The 18,209-nt window shown below is 48.1% G+C and overlaps 1 protein-coding gene across 5 annotated transcripts in view; it reads left to right on the top strand.

Moving 5' to 3' along the window:
- CIC (capicua transcriptional repressor) overlaps positions 1-18,209 on the top strand; it is a 2,254,744-nt gene that overhangs the window by 947,595 nt on the left and 1,288,940 nt on the right. For all 5 annotated transcript variants that reach the window (XM_069640957.1, XM_069640955.1, XM_069640959.1 and 2 more), the window contains exon 10: positions 10,983-11,080. In XM_069640957.1, the coding sequence (XP_069497058.1) occupies positions 10,983-11,080 (98 nt within the window). The remainder of the gene's footprint in view (positions 1-10,982; positions 11,081-18,209) is intronic.

Below are 18,209 nucleotides of genomic sequence, written 5' to 3' on the forward strand. Positions count from 1 at the left end.
AGGAGTATCGGGGCTAGTATGGCTGCGTGGACTTTGTAAAATTCGCCAGTCAAACCATCGGGGCCTGGTGCCTTGGTGTTCGGGAGGGATTGTATTGTAACCAAGATTTCTTCTTGGGTGATGGGTGCGTTCAGTGGTTCGCGTAGTTCATGGATCACCCAGTACAATTCGGTGTCTTTCAAGTAGTTCTGATCCCTACAGGGTTACTAGTGGTGTGAGAGCTATACAGGTCTTGGTAGAATTCATGGAATGTTTTCGTAATTGCTTCTTCGGTGTATGCAAGGTTTCCTTGCGTGTCACGAATGCATTCGACTCGGGGGGTGATTGGTCTAGTCTCAAGAGGCGAGCCAGGAGCGCCCCAGGTTTCTGCCCCTCACCATACTGCTTGATTTTGTGCTTCCGGCTCAGAAATTTCAATTCACGTTCAGCCGCCTCTTGAAAATTGGCTAGTTCTAACTTTAGTTTGGCCTGGGTCTGCAGGTCTGGGGATACGGATTGAATATTTTCTAAGTCTTTCAGGTGTCGTTCACTTTCCGCCAGCTCACGTCGAATCAGTTTTAGAATGCCGTTTTCTTTGGCCATGCACACTCCCCTTACGTAGCATTTAAGTGTTTCCCACAACGTGCCGGCCGAGTCGACCGAGCCCTGGTTTATTGCAAGGAAAGTAGTAATGTCTTGCCGAAGCTCGTCCGCAAAGACCGGATCTGAGAGTGCGCCAGGTTTGAATCTCCAGTTCACGGGGATTCTTGGAGTCGCGGCTAGTGTGAAATCTAGTGTAACCATGGAATGGTCGGAGAGGGTTCGTGGCATGATGTGGCAGGGACCCCAGCTGTATGGACTGTGTGTGGACACCAAGAGATAATCAATGCGGGAGCTGGTGTTATGCACTGCTGAATGAAAGGAGTAGTCCCGGGCGTTCGGATGAGTGTGCCTCCAAATATCGGATAGTTCAAAGGCTTGACATATCTCTGCCACCTGTCGGCTGGCCTTGGAAGTTCTACTGTTGTGTCCGCGTGATTTATCAATTTGGGGGTTGAGGGGGGTGTTGAGATCTGCGCCCCAGATGACCGTCGCCGAGGTGTATGCACCCAGGTTGGACATGACCCAATTGAAGTTGTTTGGACCGTCGACATTGGGGGCGTATGTGTTCACCAAAACTATTTCCCTCCCCGCGAGCAGACCTCTCACCAACAGAAACCTACCCTCCTCGTCCTTTTTGAAGCTGATCAGGCTGAAACCGGCTCTTTTTTCTATTAGAATTGCCACTCCTCTCGCATACGAGGAGTATGAGGAGAAATATCTATGGCAACCCCAGGACCGGGCCCAGAGCTGCTCCCCAGATGAGGTAAGGTGGGTCTCCTGCAGCATTGCGATGGTAACCCTATGTCGCCTTAGGTATTGTAGGACTTTCCTAAGCTTGGAAGGATGGTTACCACCGCGGATGTTCCACGTAGCAATTTTAAGAGACCCCAGGTTGCTGTAATATAATGGAAGGGACTGTCGCCACTGCGATCTTGCAGTTCGTATAGAGTTCAAGGGACCTAATGGGCATATTACTGACCACAGGTTTTAGAGTAGGGACTTGTGATTGTACTGTGTTAGAACGTAACTGAAAGGGTAACATCAACTTGGTAACCTTAGAAACCCACCCCAGCACAGGCAACCCCCAGCAGGCCTGTGGATTACCCCCCCATTCTTCTGGGTCAGAGTAACTCCATCAACCCCCCCACGTGTGGGCAACCCCCAACCCGCCCACGTTATACCCACCCTCAACAGATGAACTATAGGCAGTGCTGTGCTTGGGGCGCTAGACGCCTTGCGCGAGGCAATGTGGCTCAGAAACAGTTAGTTATGAGATACTGTGGTGCAATAAGCACGTTGATGACACTTTAAGGATCTACGTTGTTACGTCCTGTTATGTCCGAAGCTTTATGGTGGATTCCTACGAAAGTGTTCTTCTCGACGATGGTTTGGATTGTTGGGAGCGGGTCGACAGCCATCTCGGTCCAGATATTCCGCAGCTGCCTCTGGTGAGGTGAAGAACTGAGCCTTCCCTTCATGTTGAATGCGGAGTTTAGCGGGGAACAGCATGGAGTAGAGTATGCGGTTGTCTTGTAGTCGCCGTTTAATTGAAGTAAAGGAGCGTCTCTGTGCTTGGACTGAGGGCGAGAAATCGGGAAAGAACTGGATGGGATCACCAGCAAATTGGAGTTTCCCCTTCTCTCTGGCCGCTTTAAGAATTGCATCACGATCTTTATAATTAAGTAATCTGGCTATAATTGGGCGTGGATTCGCTCCTGGGATCGGTCTAACTGTTGGGATTCTATGCGCTCTTTCCACGATAAATAGGCGTGAGAGAACCTCCTGGCCGAAAAGTTCCGTGCAGATATGTTCGACGTGGTCCTCCATCTTCGTCTGGAGTTGCTGCTCTCTGACTCCAATAATACGGATATTGTTCCTGCGGGAACGGCCTTCCAAATCCTCGTTTTTTGCAGCAATGTTTTTTACCTGGGATTCCAGCGCAGAGACCCTCGAGGTCAGGGACCCCGCGCCGTCATCCAGATCGGACACACGCTGCTCAACGGTGTCTAGTCGCTCCGCGTGTTGGTCCAGGCGATGTTGAATACGATCCACTTTAGATGACAAATTGTCAAGTTTGCTTCCCAAGTCGCCTATACCAGCTTTTAGGTCCAATAGGATTTCCTTGATATCCAGTTCAGGGGTCTGGACGTCGGTAAAACCGCTGTCCCCAGACGGGGATGCGGATCTACTCGTGGCATTTGTCGGCCTGGTGGAGGAGCTGGCTTCAAAGTTCAGTTTCTTCTGGGATTTGTCGTTCTTCCCCATGGTATCTCTGACAAGGGTCGTGATTGGCGCTCTGATAAAGTGAAGCGAGGATCTTCGTGGCGCTAGAGTTGGGAGCCTTTGCCTCTAGGTGCTGGCTCTTCTCTCGAGGATGGGCGTGGCTGGGCCGGGGGGGCCTGGTGTGGCGATACTGGTAGCTGTCAGCAGTCGCTCCTCCCAAACAAGAGTAAGTTAGCAGCGTTTTTGGGCTACATCGCCGGCCGAGGCCTCCTCAGACAGTATCTGGCGCACAGATATATGTTATCTGGTACTGGTCTCTTTAGATCGGGGGATGGAGTGCTAGGATATAGCGTAATGAAATGTGGTGGTTTGCCGCGATCAGGCAGAGGTATCGGGGAGCACAGCGACTCTCTGGGACACAGGCGTATCCTGGTGGGCCCTAATCGATGCTTTCAGTGTGCCAAAGTTCCAAAAGACGTAGCTATGTCCTCCCAAAGACACCGTGCGCTGAAAGGATGGGCAGCGTGTCGCCGTCCCAGAGGAGCCCGCCAGACCGTGTGTTACCTCAACAGCCCCGATCTGGGGACACTGAAGGCAGTGCGCCGCTCCGTGTGGCGGAGCCTGGCAGTGGCGTCTGCACCGTTCTCAGGTGCAGGTCGATGTTTCTTTAAAAGGTGCCCGGCGGGGCTCTTACCTTCATGCGTGAGCGGGGATCACCCTTCCTAGCGCACAATGGGTGCGCGTGTCCGTCCGCTGCCAACCCGCTCACCTGGGGGCCCTCTTCCCACCAGAGTCACCGATCCAGCGACCCGAGGGGACTTGTCCGCTTTTTCCCCCCTCGGGGCTCTGGGGAGCGCCGCAGCCCAGGAGTCTCCTGCAACGACCCGGCAAGCCCGTCACCTTCGGTTTTCTGCTCTGTCTCGGCGGGGGGCGGCGGGGCCTCGCATCCGCCACGCCCCAGGGACACGGATTCCGCGCACTCACGGCGGTCACTCCTCGGCTCCTCCGCCGGGTGCGAGTCCTGCTGGCTCCGAGGGATCTCCCTTTGCTCGGTTCCAGGTCCGAGCGCAGCCGCTCGGGGCTCCGCCGCGCCGTCTCACAGGCCCAGGGTTTTACCCCCCTGACCGCTCCGAACAGCCAAGGGAGCTCGCAGGACACAGAATCGCTCAGGGCGGGAGGGAGTTAGGGGCACCGCTCACCGCCGTCGGGTCTCACGTAGAGGCGGCCATCTTGACTCGTACGTTTTCGTGGGTGCCAGTACTCGTTGAGCTACGGCCCGCAGCGGGACACTTATAACTCGGGATATGGGTCGAGTTATGAACCCAGGATAGTGACAGGACATCCAGCACGGCTTCACAAGTCGTAATCAGTCGATCAGCGGCGAGGACGTTCCCACAGCGGAATGGATTAGGCAGGATTAATTCTGAGCCACACGGAGCTCCCTAGGAAGCCGCCATCTTGCTCGGCACGCTAGCGCCCCCTCACCCTAGGCCTTCTTGGGGCCAGTCCTGGCGCCTTTGGCGCCAGGCTCATACTTAATGAGTTTGCTAGGGAACTACTTTTTGTTACTGTCATTCAATGTGGAAGCATCCACAGAATCGGGCTTCTTGGAACCTGGCTTGCAGAAGGATGGTTTGGGTGTGGCACCTTGGAACTCTTTTACCTGGGACTTCTTTCTTGAAGCTATTTAAACCACGCCCGAATGGACTGACACGCTTCGCGTTAGTTTGCAATTCTGTAACGTGACGCTCACCGCGTTCATCTTCAGCCACGAACCTCGGATGAACAGCATCTGCAGAAAAGAAAGAAGACATTGTTAGAAAAGGTTGCAGCTTACCTGAATTCCATCATTAGCGGTCCTCAGCTCTTCCGACCGGCATCCTGGAACCGGTGCTCCTTTGGATCGACGGACCTGCAGAAAGGGAAAGACAAGGCATTAGACATTTTGCACAATTAACAAACTCCGCCAAAAGGCTTACCTTGCCACTCGCACTTCATTCAGCAACATCTCTGGAATTCTACCCTCCGGCGGAGCATCGCGACCTGTGAAGACAAAAGATAACAGGTTAGCAAAGGCAAGGCACCTTAGCGCTGCGCTAAGCGCCTACTCGCCGCGTCCAGGCACTCCAAAAACGCAAATACTTACCAGCGAACCCCGAATCCAATCTTTGCCACGAATTGGACTTCCACTTACCTAAGGAAGAGAAAAAAAGACATTGTTAATTCCAGAAAGGCATGCTAGGACAGCACAACACCATAGCCATAAGACCTACCTGAAAGACTCACGTCGGGTCGGCATCAGTGAAGTAACTCGACCGCCATAGCCCGCAAAGCACCACGCGCCCCTGCCGAGACAGCAGGACGGAGAACCCGCCAACATCAAGAACAAGGTGAGAGGAAGCCCAGAGGGACAGCAGACATACTGGGTGCTGGGAGGCTGTTAATCCCAGTTACCCGGTCCTAAACATTGTTTACCTGCATTTTTGGCAGGATTCTTCCGCTAGTCACTACTGGGCATCTCAGGGAGGGATACCTGGACACCGATTGCTGGGTGGCGCCCCCGTGGAACCAGGTGAGCGTAACAGCAGGAGACTCACCAGGACAAGAGCCAGCCATGTCCAAGATGCAGGAGTGGGAGTTTGGGGGGTGGTTGCAGTTCCTGAAACCCCCTCAGCCTCCCATATGCTACAAATGTCACCACTGGTACCACTCTACATCACCCAAAACCTCCCAGTACATTTTCCGACCAGTTTCTCCTCTCTTCCATTGCCAGACTCCAACTCACACATTGCATCTGGGAACAACTGAGAAAATCCGGACTGGAGCCTGGAGAATGGAATCAAGAACTGCCAGAAAATGAACTGGGAATTTCCCTGCTAAACAGAAATGAGTTTAGGTTAGGCTAGAAATGTATATAACGCATATCCTTAAGAACCAAGCAGCAGGCTGCATCTAGGCGGAGATCAAATCAGAATAGCGTACGTACGTACTGAGATCCCACAAATGTATATGAACAGATAAGTCTTCAATTTCTTCCTGAAAACGCCCATAGACTGACTCTGTTGAAGATGAGGAGGAAGTGAGTTCCAGGACCGAAGGCCGGCCACCAAAATACGTCTATCACTCCATGTAGTTTTAAATGAGGGAATCGTCAATAAGCCCTGATCTAAATATCACAAACAACTGTGCAGGTTTATAGATCTTAATTTGGATGACAAACCGGTGCCACTTCATGAATGCATCTGAACACAAGATACAATAGTTTGAATTGAATCCGCCGGTAACCAATGAAGTTTTCTGCAGAATGGGATGAGACATCCAGCACCCAACCTGCCAACCCCATGCAAAGTGGGACAGCAGAGAACAAGCTGGGAGTGAGGAGAGCCTGCAGGGGGATAGGTGAGAGACAGAAAGCCTCCCCAAGCCGAATTGGCAACAAAACTCACCAAAACCTAAGGAAATCCAGTGAGAACGAGCAGCCTGATCCTCTGGCTAACACACCAGGGGCATTTTCCAGAGCCTTTGCTGTAAAAGAGGGAGAGGCTTATAGGGGTGCATAAAGTCTCTCACCTGTGTAACCCAGCCCTTGGAGAAAATGGCCTTTACTATCAAAACTAGCCCTCCTAAGGATAACTCGAGACTGCCTAGCATCTATGAACCTGTTAGAAACCACCCAAATAATGCCAATAGACGCACCAATACCCAGACAAAAAACGTGTCTCGTTTAGTGAAGCAATCCACCTATACCGGTGCTCAAACCTCTACTAAAATTCGCACAACTCTAGATACCATACCACCTAAAACCTGTCAAGCAACCAAACCCAATAGCTCTTTAACGCTAATAGGATCCCTCATTAACGCGAGATCAGTGGTGGCCCACGCCACAGAAATTGCTGACATCCTAAATAATGACAACTTGGACCTATTGGCCATAACTGAGACTTGGCTTCACGAGGCTGCAGGACCAACACTAGTGCTAGCAGTGCCCGATAAATACCAAATTCTCAGAGCTGACAGTCCAAATGCCAGAGGCGGTGGACTAGCCATCATCTTAAAATCTACCCATTCCATCAGACCTGCCACGTCAGTCTCCTACTCATCCTGTGAAACACTCACAGCCAAAATGCCCCTTTCTAATAATCGCACGCTCTCATCTCAATCCACTTGATATATAGACCTCCTGGGCCACTAGGCACCTTTGAAGACTATCTAACCAGCCTTATAGCCAACAACAACAAAGACCACTCCCAAACCCTACTGTTGGGAGACTTTAACCTTGGCTTTAATGAAACTGACAATAAACATGCAGAGTCAGTTGTGGCCCTGCGCAAAGATCACGGGCTTGATCAAAAAGTCCTCTCCCCTACCCACATCAAAGGACGGACCCTCGACTGGGTATCCAAACTGAATTGCAATATCAGTATTACAGATATTGCTCCACAAACATGGACTGATCATTATCTAATCACTTTCTCCGCCACACTAGATATCCTTAGCCCCAAAATCAACAACATGGTTCCCCCTCTCCCGACCAGAAGCAAGACGGATATAACTGATGAAAATATTATCCCTCTCCTCCCAGCCATATCTGCATTGGAAAGCAACAGCCCTGACGCCCTAGTAAATACTTTCAATGATGCTATGAGCAAAGCACTAGACACAACTGCTCCAATCAAACTGCGCAAAGCTAAACAGGAAGCCCACCTAAATGCCTGGTTTACGCCCCACCTCAAATCTCTAAGATTACAAAAAGGAAAGCTCCAATCCATCTGGTGCCACTCACCCACTGAAAACAACCTAACTGAATTTGCCAAATTTTACAAAAAAGAAATCGTCAAAACCAAGAAGAACACTTTTAACGACAGGATTGCGAAAGCTAACTTCCTCCGTGTTAGGGAGAATTCTCTGTTTAGGCTGAATTTCCTAACCTAGTGAGTCCCCCAGCAGCTTTGCTGGATTTTTGGGGTTTATTTTTTTCTCCTGCCAAGAGTGAGACTCTTTTACCCTCACTCTTGGGCATGATTTGAGTGTGTTTCTTTGAATCTAGATGTGTTTAATGGGCTATGGGGTCTTTTACTCCATAGGGCTTCATGTGTTATTGTGATGTGTGTTACACAGCACCCTCAGTGCAGTGACTCAGGGGTGTCATAGTGACCCCCCAGTATAGACTCCATACCCTGGGACTGACTACTGTCTCCCAGGGCATGTAAAGTCACCATTGACTTTACTAGTCTTAAATTCTGAACAGAACCAGTACAAACCATCATATTGTGGACGTACTGGCTGGGGCAATTCAATTGCCCCAGGGTCTGTTAGTCGAGGGGGCACGTCTCCGTCCCCCCTGATCGAGTTTTGGCTGGTGGCAGTGGATACTATTTATATTCAACCGCGAATATTGTCCTATGGGATTTCCCATTGTTTTAGGCTACTATCTTTATTTAATTATTTACGGTAGCCTCCAACATACCGCCGGTTTATTTAATTAATAATAATTCTCCGGTTGGTATTTTTTGCCAAAACTTGATTCTAAAATGGCGTTTGTGTTCTCTTCTGTAACTCCAGCCCAAGTCGAGCCCTTTGTTCCACTTTTTGGCGGGCTTCTCCACAGAAGCCCTCCAAAGTGGTGCCACTCTGTCTGGGGTACTTAGGAGGGGTGGAGGGATATTTAGGCACTCCGTCCTGATTGGCCCAAGTGGTGAGCCGGCCGGCTCACCACTTAGCATGTTTGAGTGACAGCTAGGCTGAGTGAATGGGGGTTTTCTGCATAAAAGCAGGGCTTTGGGGACTGGAACTTCAGAAGTCGCCACAGGACCTAAGAATCCGACGAGGGAGAAGCTGAGCCGACCTGCCACGACACCACCACCGGTGGAGCCCTGCTGGACCGCTTCACCACGTTTCCCAACGACAAAGGAGATCTCCCGCCGGAGAGTCTTCTTCCTTTGACTGGTGGGGATAACCAGTTTCACCTTCTTTTCGCCTTCCTGACATACCTCGTGGCCGCCTTGCCTGTGCCAAGCACCCCGGCAACCGGGATACCACGTTTTACCACGACTGCGAAACCAAGGTACCACCTTTAACCGGAAAACTCTGCGGCTGGTTTCTTCCCTGGTAGTGCAACGACCTTCATCTTTCCTCCAAGTCGAGATCTTCTCTTCCCCTGGACGACGACGCAACTTGCATCCACCGCTGGAGGATCCTTCCCACTTAAGGTACCGTGTCCTGTCTGGCTTCCCTTGCTACCGACTGTACGGGGTAGATTTAGCCCCCGGCTTTCGAACCTGGGTTAGCCTGGGACACCCTGGCTAAACTTTCCTAAGCCTCTCTAAACTCTATTTGAACCCTCTGCAAGACTTTCTAAGCCTAGTGTAACTGTGTGATCTTGGGCGCATTTGTGCTCTGCTCTCTCTAAGAGTGGGCCCAGCCTTTGGACTTTGGCTCACCAGTGACTTTTGCTCTTCTGCCTTGCTAACAGTGTTCCTGAACCTTAGAGTGGTGTACCTTTCCATATTCTGTCTTTTTCCCTCCCTTTCTCACAAACTTATTGGAGTGCCATCTAGTTAAGCGCTCACCTCTGTATGAAAATAAGTGGTGTTTTACTGTGACTTATCTGATAAGGAAAAAGGGGTGTACATATTACAATAGTAACTGTGTTTAGAATATTTTACAACAAGAGTGCTGGAGTGTTTCAAACCGTGTGTTTTTAAATAATTATATACTTTGATACCAAAGCTCTGGTCAGTGTTTGCTTGTATTATTGTATCCGAGTGCCTATTGTGTATACTTTGCATACTGCCTAACTCTTCTTGAGAGAAGTCTGACTGCTCAGCCACAGCTACCAGGTAAATCTGGGTGGTACAGACTGCTACCAAGTGGGTTTACTGCCAACACCTGTAGTCTTAAATCTTTTGCAGTGTTCCCTAAGGGAACTGCACAGCTTTCTGCCTAACACTCCGTGAACTGGAATCCCCTATTCAACCTATAGACAATGCCCCTAAAAACAAAGTTTTGTGCACCAACATACAAAACGCCCTTTCTAACAAAATCTCCTTGCTTCAATGCAAAATTGCCAAAAAAAAGGTCACACTGTCACCCTTGGACCAACAAATACCCCAACCACAGGAGAATAAGTCTACCGCACCCTTCAGATTCAAGACCATCTCCATAATCGACACAGAAAAAATACTGTCCCTCAAACCGTCAAACTGCAAGGGCAACTCCTGCCCAGCACAAATTATAAAGGACGCAGCTAGGGACCTAGCTCGACCGCGGGAGGAACTCGTTTTCCTGTCAAAGCTGCTCACTGCTGGAACAAGTTACTGCTCGACCTCAGAACTGAACAATCATATGCTAAATTTAGACACAAGATAATTAAATGGTTGCGGGCCAATGACACATAACTTGACTAACACCCAGCCTCTCCCACCTTGGCCCTTACCATACCTTTTGCTTCCCTGTATTTCTCCATACTAAAGATAGCCGAGCATGCATCCCCACCTACCTACCTAGCCCGTATATGATAGCTAGATTTATAGTCTGACCTATAAACCTGATTATATATCAATCTGCTTAGTCTTGCTAGAGTGCCTCGGACATCCCAAGATATGCCTTGTACTTGTACATATGTTTGTATATATTCTTGCATATATTTTTTTGCCTATGTGTTTTTTATACTCATGCCAAATACTGTAAATACTGTAATAAGCTTAAGATTTCTTGTACACTGTTGCACCCGGCTACCCTAGGGTTTGGTGTGCATTACCAAATAAACAAACAAACAAGCGTAACATGCAATGCTGATTTTTATGCTAAATCACGACTTCAATTGGCTTTAATGAGGTATGGTGTCATACTTCTGTGTAGAAGTGTCTTATTTGTTGTAATATTGTTATCCTGTATTCCATACCCCTCCTAAGAGTTGACATTGACTACTGTACCACAGCTACCACTAGATGAGTTAGTGTTTAAGCATTTTGTTTGCCTGGCTTAAGAAGGGCAACCATCACACCCTGCAGGTCGAGCTTAATGTTTCCTCATTGACACACCTCCTTAGTCTTATGGTGTTTTCTTGCACCCCTATCGTCAATGTTCTCTGTTCTGCACATTTCAGATTCTCTTGCTCATGTTCTCTACTTACCAAATATCTCTTCTTTCCTATTCCCTTTTTTTTCTGCACCTAGATGACAGTTTCAGTACTGCAGACATTGACTTGAAATGCAAAGAGAGAGTGACCGACAGTGACAGCGATGGGGTATCTGGAGACGAAGCAGAAAGTAAGGTAAAAATGGGACATTGATGTTGATGAAGTATATGGGCTTTCTGCAGAGGTGCAGAGTTCTAATTCTTCCTAAACACAGCTTAAGTTCTGGTAAAATAAAACTTTGCAGGTTCCGATGATAGTTCGTATAGGACAAGACCATCTTTGTAAATGACTCAAATTTATTCTGAGAATTTTGGCAAATGACCTCTCCAAAACACTGTCCATTATACCAATCCCCCCAAATCCAACCGAAAGTGTCCAGAACTGCAACCTTTTCCTCTCTGCTGAAGGAACTGGGAGAGTCCATACTGCACCTCTGTGGAGGGCTCCTGGTCACTTTTTCCTTATCCCCAGCTACCTTAATATTTTCCCAAGTGAGTCCTGGTGTTTCATCCCCTTTTGGCCTATCGGGGATGAAACACCAGGTACCTGGTATTGTGCATTGTGACCATCTTACCACCACTGTGTGTTAAGTACATGTCTGGTTGGTGACATATGCACCTAAATTACAGTTTGGTGTACAGGTTTTCCCCAATAGATGGCTCTTTTGAGCTTCCCACTAAAATCCAGTGCTCTGTTCTTTGCACTAGCACCCATCCTTTGTTTGCCACAAGGGTGTCAGAATGCAACAATAGCAGACGGCTCTTACAGGGTTCACCCTTTTGTGTTCAGATAGCCATGGAAACCAGACCCTCAGCCCAAAATGATAGACGCTGATGTATCTGTTGATTTTTGCAGCTGAAGCCCGAAGCAAGGGCAGAGCTTGTTCTGTCCAGATAGCGAAATGTATGATATACATGGCTGGTATAAACTTCCCAGCCCGGCAGAAAACCCACACATTTTGAAATTGGCAACCCCCAAACGTTAAGGTGGCTGCAAGATCTAGAATGTATGCACAATGGCAAAATATTTTTTGTAAACTCAGCGTATTGTTTTTAATAAGCCACAACAGTGCATTGGTTCAATGAGTCAACCCCCCACTTTCCATTATTCCAGCACATGTTTGCTCCAAATTGATTGATACATATATAAGACCACCGTCGTCAGTGTGTCACATTCCTACAGTCTTCTATTAACGGAGCGATACTCCCCGCTCATCAGCAGTATTTAAAGCTGCGGCCGGGGTATCACAGTGCCATGAGCGTGAACCACTTAGGACCCCTCCCCTCCAGTGCCCACCCTTGCCTCTCAAGCTTGCACATAAAATACTGTTTATAGGGACCCCAAATATCCTTGGGTCTAGCACTACTGGGTTGTTCCACCTTGCCATATTTCACTTCTATCTCATTACAATAAAGAATGTCCTCCTTCCACCTGTTCACGGCGGGATGCCTTGGCCTACCCCATAATATTGCAACCCTTCTCTTAGCTAGCAACAGCAACAAGCCGGCCAATTTTTTCATCCGACTAGGGATCTGCCGGATGTTACCCAATAGTGCCACCCCCGGGTCATGTTTCACCCTTTCCCCTGTAATAACACTCAGCGTTTCAAACACTCCCTCCCAGAACCGCATCACTGGTGGGCAACTCCATGCCACATGCATAAAATCAGCAGTCGTGAACGCACATCGAACACACGAGTCCGAAGTATCCAGCAAGCATTTTTTGCAACAGCACCGGGGTGTAATAAAATTCATGCAGGAATTCGAAATGAATCAGCTTGTATCTACTGTTAAGAGCTATTGTCTTTGTCTATGCACAACAGTATCCCGAACCCTGTCCGTTTCCACCCCCTCCAGGGAGGCCTCCCACTTCACCCGGGATGAAGCCACCCATTCCCCTTTAGCATCCTGTATTCTACTGTACAGTTCGGAAACAACTCTATGCACATCTGTCCTCTCTATCATTTCATCCAACATGGAGGCCACCCCTGGCTCCGGCAGAAAGGTGGGGAACAGGCTCCTCTGAGACTCCCGTAATCTAAAGTAGAGAAACAGGTCCAAGGGAGTAACTGTGCCCCTACCACGAAACCCCCCTCCACAGTGAGAAACTGCCCTTTCGGGAAAAGGTCCATGAAGCAGCCGCTTCATGCAGCATGTAAACCCCAACTGAGTAGTTGAAATGTGCTAATTCCCTTCGACTTTAAAGACCCCAGCTCCTTTTGTTGAACTTTAGGACTTTTAATTTCTATTCTGGTGAGAGTGAGACCTTTTTCCCACTCTCTCATGTATTTTTCTCTGATTTGGACTCTGAGTTTCTTTTGACTTTGGATTCTGACAAGCTCCATAGGCTTTACACTGTGACATACAGCACCTTCTGTGCAGGGGCACAGATAAGTCTGTTAGATTTCCCAAAGGTTTAAATACCTTCTCTTGGTGAAACTACTGTTTCCAAGATACGTGAAGTGAAATTGACTTTACTTAAATTTTTGTAACTTTCTAGACCCAGCACACACTGTCTTATAATTGGGTGCTGGAGGGGTTGCTTAGTATGCCCTTTGTCTAGTTTCTCATGTAACATTTTTGTTACCCTTTCTACAGTTAATGGCTGGTGGCAGCTGCAGTGCAACACCCATGGGTGCCCATTTTGTCAAAATTGCCCCGGTCTTTTTTTGCCATTTCTTGTTGGAAAGGTCCTTCTTGAGATTTACTCTGCACGCCAAACCAGGTTTGGCCCCTTTGTTCGTTTTGTCTTTGGCAGGATTTTCTAGTGAAGCCTGCCTCTGGCTCCAGCATGTCTGGCAAGGCAGGAAGCGAGGGAGGTGCCCGAAACTCCCTGTGCTTAGTCTCTTTGGTTACAGGAATGGACCCAAATGTGATTGGCTGGAGGGCTGTCCTCGGAGGACAGCCAGCCTGCTGTGTAATTGTCAGCTAGTCTATGAATGAATGGGAGAAACCTGCAAAAAAAGGGGAGTCTTTTTGCTCGGAAGGCAGAGTCGACCACTGGACGAAGAAATCCGAAGAAGAACTTGGAAGTGACGCTGCACCTCCTTGACTGTTGGTTTGCCCGGTGAAGCCCTGCTGCATTGCTGAAGCTCCGAATTCGCCTCGACTAGAGAAGCCCTGCCACGGACGACTTCTCCCTTTTGGGTTGGTGGGACCAATCCACCTCAAAGGGAACTCGTCTGGACATCCTCTCTGAGCTGGCTGTACTTCCGTTGCTGCTGCAGGAACCGATTGCCAGGGAGAGGAACACCAGATCGAGTGCATCATTTTAAAGTCTGACCCGAGCTCCAGGAAGATCTTCCGGAATCCCATGAAGCAGAACTGACCAAGCCTGAACCACCTCAACAGAGTGCTGGACCCCAGATGCGAGGAAAGTCCATAGTGGTATCCGAGAACTGCAGTGGTGCTATTTGCGAGAGTCGTGAGAAACTGAAACCGCAAAGTGCCGCTGATCTGAAGTTTGCCCATTGCTGCCGCTGACATTACATTCGTAGTACAAGCCCAAGAACAGGATCTGCAGACCTACACAGAAACAAAAGCCAGCTGTAAGCAGTCTTCTTCTAACCAAAGGTTATATAAACTTAAGAGGACTTACCTCTTGTCATGTAGCCTTGCTAGTTCTCAATTGAGACTTGCGTTGGTTGCATTTGCAGAGTTGCTTGCAGCTTTGCCACTCACAAGCCTCCCAGCTTGTGGCCATACAGTGATTTCATTTTATACAAAAACTTCAGAACCTTGTGCAAGACTTTTTACCTACCTTCAAGAAGTGCTTCAGCTCACCTAGACTTTTGTTCAACTAACATTGGCTGTCTTGTCTCCATGAACGACTCTTCTTACCTCTGACTTTATGCTTTGCATTTCACCCCAGGAAAGGGTTAATTTACTTTGCATTGGAGGGTTCAAAAAGTACTTACCTGCTTAAGAACATTTGTTAACCATTGTTTTATTTGCTTATCTTCTCCTTTTGACATGCATCTCAGTATTGCTCTAAATGTACCGGTGATGCATTAATGTCCACATTGTCCTAGTTATTTAGTCACCTCGGGGTGTAGGAAGAATCTGTGTGCCATCCCAAATGGGTATTTACTGATTTAAAGAATTGAGTGTGAATTTTGAAAAATATGTTTTTGTGTTACTTATATATTGCTCCGTCTAAAGAAGGCTTATTCAACTGACTGTTAAATAAATTAATAATTGTTTAATCAAGAAACGTTGAGTGTAAGTGTTTATTTGGATATTTGTCACAATGAATCTCTGCAACAACCTTACTGCTCACATTGACCCCTCTTGAGATTAGCCTTGCTGCTCAGTCACTCTACCAACTTGTGTAGTACATGCTAATACCGAAGGTTGGGTTAACTATTGCCAAGAAGTCAAGGTTGGTGCAGTCTCCCACAGGGTACTGCATACAATCTTGCCTAACAAAGAACACCCCCCCTTCCCTTTTTTTTTTCAGTACGAGCCCAGGATCTACCGGCCTGCACCACCATATTCTCAGTATTAGCCTAGCGGGGGCTGTCAGGATCACAGCTCATAGCAAGGAGGGGGCTGCAAGAGCCTTTCTATCTCTGCGTGCCTCCTATCCGTCCCCTCCCCAAACCAACCACTATCCCTCTATGTATATGCTGGTTCCTGACTAGCTCAGCTAGTGGCTCAATTGCTAGTGCAAATTGCATGGGCTAAAGGGGGCACCCCTGCCTCGTGCCCCTCCCCAACAGGACCACCGACGTAATCCAACCATTTACCCAGATGCACAAAACCAGTAAAGTGTAAAGCAAGGAAACCATGGAGACTAATCTCTCCCCATCCCCATCCTATGCAACACCATAAGGAGAAAGGACCATTCAACCAAATCAAATGCTTTTTCGGCTGCCACTATATCATCTTCCTGTCGGACCACTGAAAATAAGCCAAACATCTGCCGCAACTTGTAGGAGGTGGACCGCCTGGGATAAATCCAGATTGAACAGCCTTCACACAAGACGCCAAACTTGTCACTAGTAATTCAGCCAGAATTTTGTTATCTAAATTAATGTGAAATTGGGCGGTAGGAGGTACACTTATCCGCGTCCTTCCCTGCATTAAACAGTATGTTGACTACCCTCTTCCTCATAGATGCCGGTAACTCGCCGCTCTCAACGTCATGCCTATACACCTCCGGGAGATATGGGGCCAGCTTTGATGCAAAAATGTTCCAAAATTGCGGCTGTAAAGCCATCGGCCCTAGCCTTTACTGGATGAGAGTGTAAAAGCAAAACAAAATATCGAGGCTGAGTACCCCAAAAGGAAATACACTAAACACAGGCTTATAAAGATTCTCAGATCTCTATTCAAATAACTGTACAGTTTACAAAGAAACAAAGTATCAGATAGCTATCTGGCCCTCAGTACATCATAGCGAATACCAGCCCTTTCGGTGTGAGAAGTGAGAGGTACTGGACGTCTAACATTTGCATCTTTTATACAGTTTCCAATCGTAATGTCCAACCCCTCTGCAGGTTAATAATTCTCCGTCTAGGGTTCGTGCCGAGTTCACCTCTAGTTTATCCGACTATATGCATGTGGATTATTTCCAGTTTGTACAACAAGTCACAATGGCAACAGTGTATCTTCGAATTTAACATTAAGCCTTAGTACACGTCCTATACAATGTAGTTCAACAAGTGTTCACGTTTAGTATTTAAACATTTGTATTTGATGTATGTCCGCAGATCGGACTTGTTGACGTAAGTAATCCTCGATCTGCAGGTCAAACATAGGGCAAGGTCTCATTACACGGTCCTAACATTTGGCCTACGGGCAGTTTGGCATTAACTTTGCGTGAAGGTCAGGACGGCTAGGTTACAAGCGGGAAACACTGTCCACCATTTTAGAACACAGAGTGACTTTGAAACAGAAATCAAAATGGCGGAGGTACAATATGATATCCCGTTTAACAAGAGCACTTTAATCACTTCCAAAACTTTGGGTTCCGCAATGGACCGACATAGCCATTACCTGATCCAGATAATTACTCATCTCGGATTCTGACACCTGACTTTGTGAAGAGTACAGCCGGTAATAAAATTAACCAAATTTCTGGACAATATCGTCAACCCGCGAATTGCAACTCTCCCTGCTCATTTTGAATTGCCAAAATCTGTGTTTTCGGCACGGCAACCCTAGCCACTCTTGCGAACATCCTCCCCGGCCGCTGGCCCTCACCGTATTGCCTGATCACTAGTCTCCCCCACCCCGCCATGAATTTTACTTCCTTCTGAACCACCTCCTTAAATGTATCCAACTCCACTCAGACCTCCCTTTTTGTTCAGCTGTGTTCTTCAGAACCTCCACACCAGCTTGCAAACACTGAATAAGCGCCTTGCTCTCCGCCTGCAATCTCTGTATCTGCCTGAAACCCCAGCTTCTTTCGAAAATGCACTCCCCCTGCACCACACATTTTAAAGCTTCCCACACAGTGGAGCATGAAGAATCCAAGCCCATAGATTCCTCAAAAAACTTGTCAATCACAGTCGCAATTCCCTCATGAAATACCTTTGTTCTTAAACCATCATACCGGCCTATCTCCAAAACCAACATCACCGGTGCATGATCAGACCACATACGTGCCAGTATTGTCACCCTAGTCACCGACCCTGCAAACCTTTCCAAAATCAAGAAGTGATCTAATCTATAACTTGTGGGCTTCCTCGGGGTAGTCCCAGTTCTATCCAAATCCGGCTTCACAATTGTGTTAACCCCCCCCCCCTTCACCCCCTATATTATTGCCCCAGTGGAACATTCATCAAGCTGCCGGGCTATCTACTCTAGTGTATCCCCTGTTTCTTATTTGGGGCCATAGTAATTAAGTAAGCTAACCACCCTGACCATGTAGTGTCCCTGTCACCAACAGCGCTTGGCCCTACCGAACCACAGATCTTTATACCCCCCCCCCCCCGGAGTAACAGGAATGCAAGGAAAAATATCTGAGACACCTGTGCCCAAACCGTAGCTCCCCGGTCGGGGTCAAATGCATCTCCTGAAGAAATGCCACATCTACCTGATGACGCTGCGTGTATAATATAACATTGCATGACTTAGATGGGCAGTTTGTCCCTCAGATATTCCATGTCGTACAACTCGGTGCTTTAGCCAGGTCCATGGTTATCACACGTATCACTTCCCATGCATCCCAGTGCATACCCATATCTCCAACATCCCCACCTCCTTCCAGCCATAGTTAAGGGATAATTGAGTGGGGGGTCACTTCCCGAACCACTGCC

Source organism: Ambystoma mexicanum, chromosome 1q, assembly GCF_040938575.1.
Source record: "Ambystoma mexicanum isolate Mex_15411 chromosome 1q, UKY_AmexF1_1, whole genome shotgun sequence".
Lineage (NCBI taxonomy): Eukaryota > Metazoa > Chordata > Amphibia > Caudata > Ambystomatidae > Ambystoma > Ambystoma mexicanum.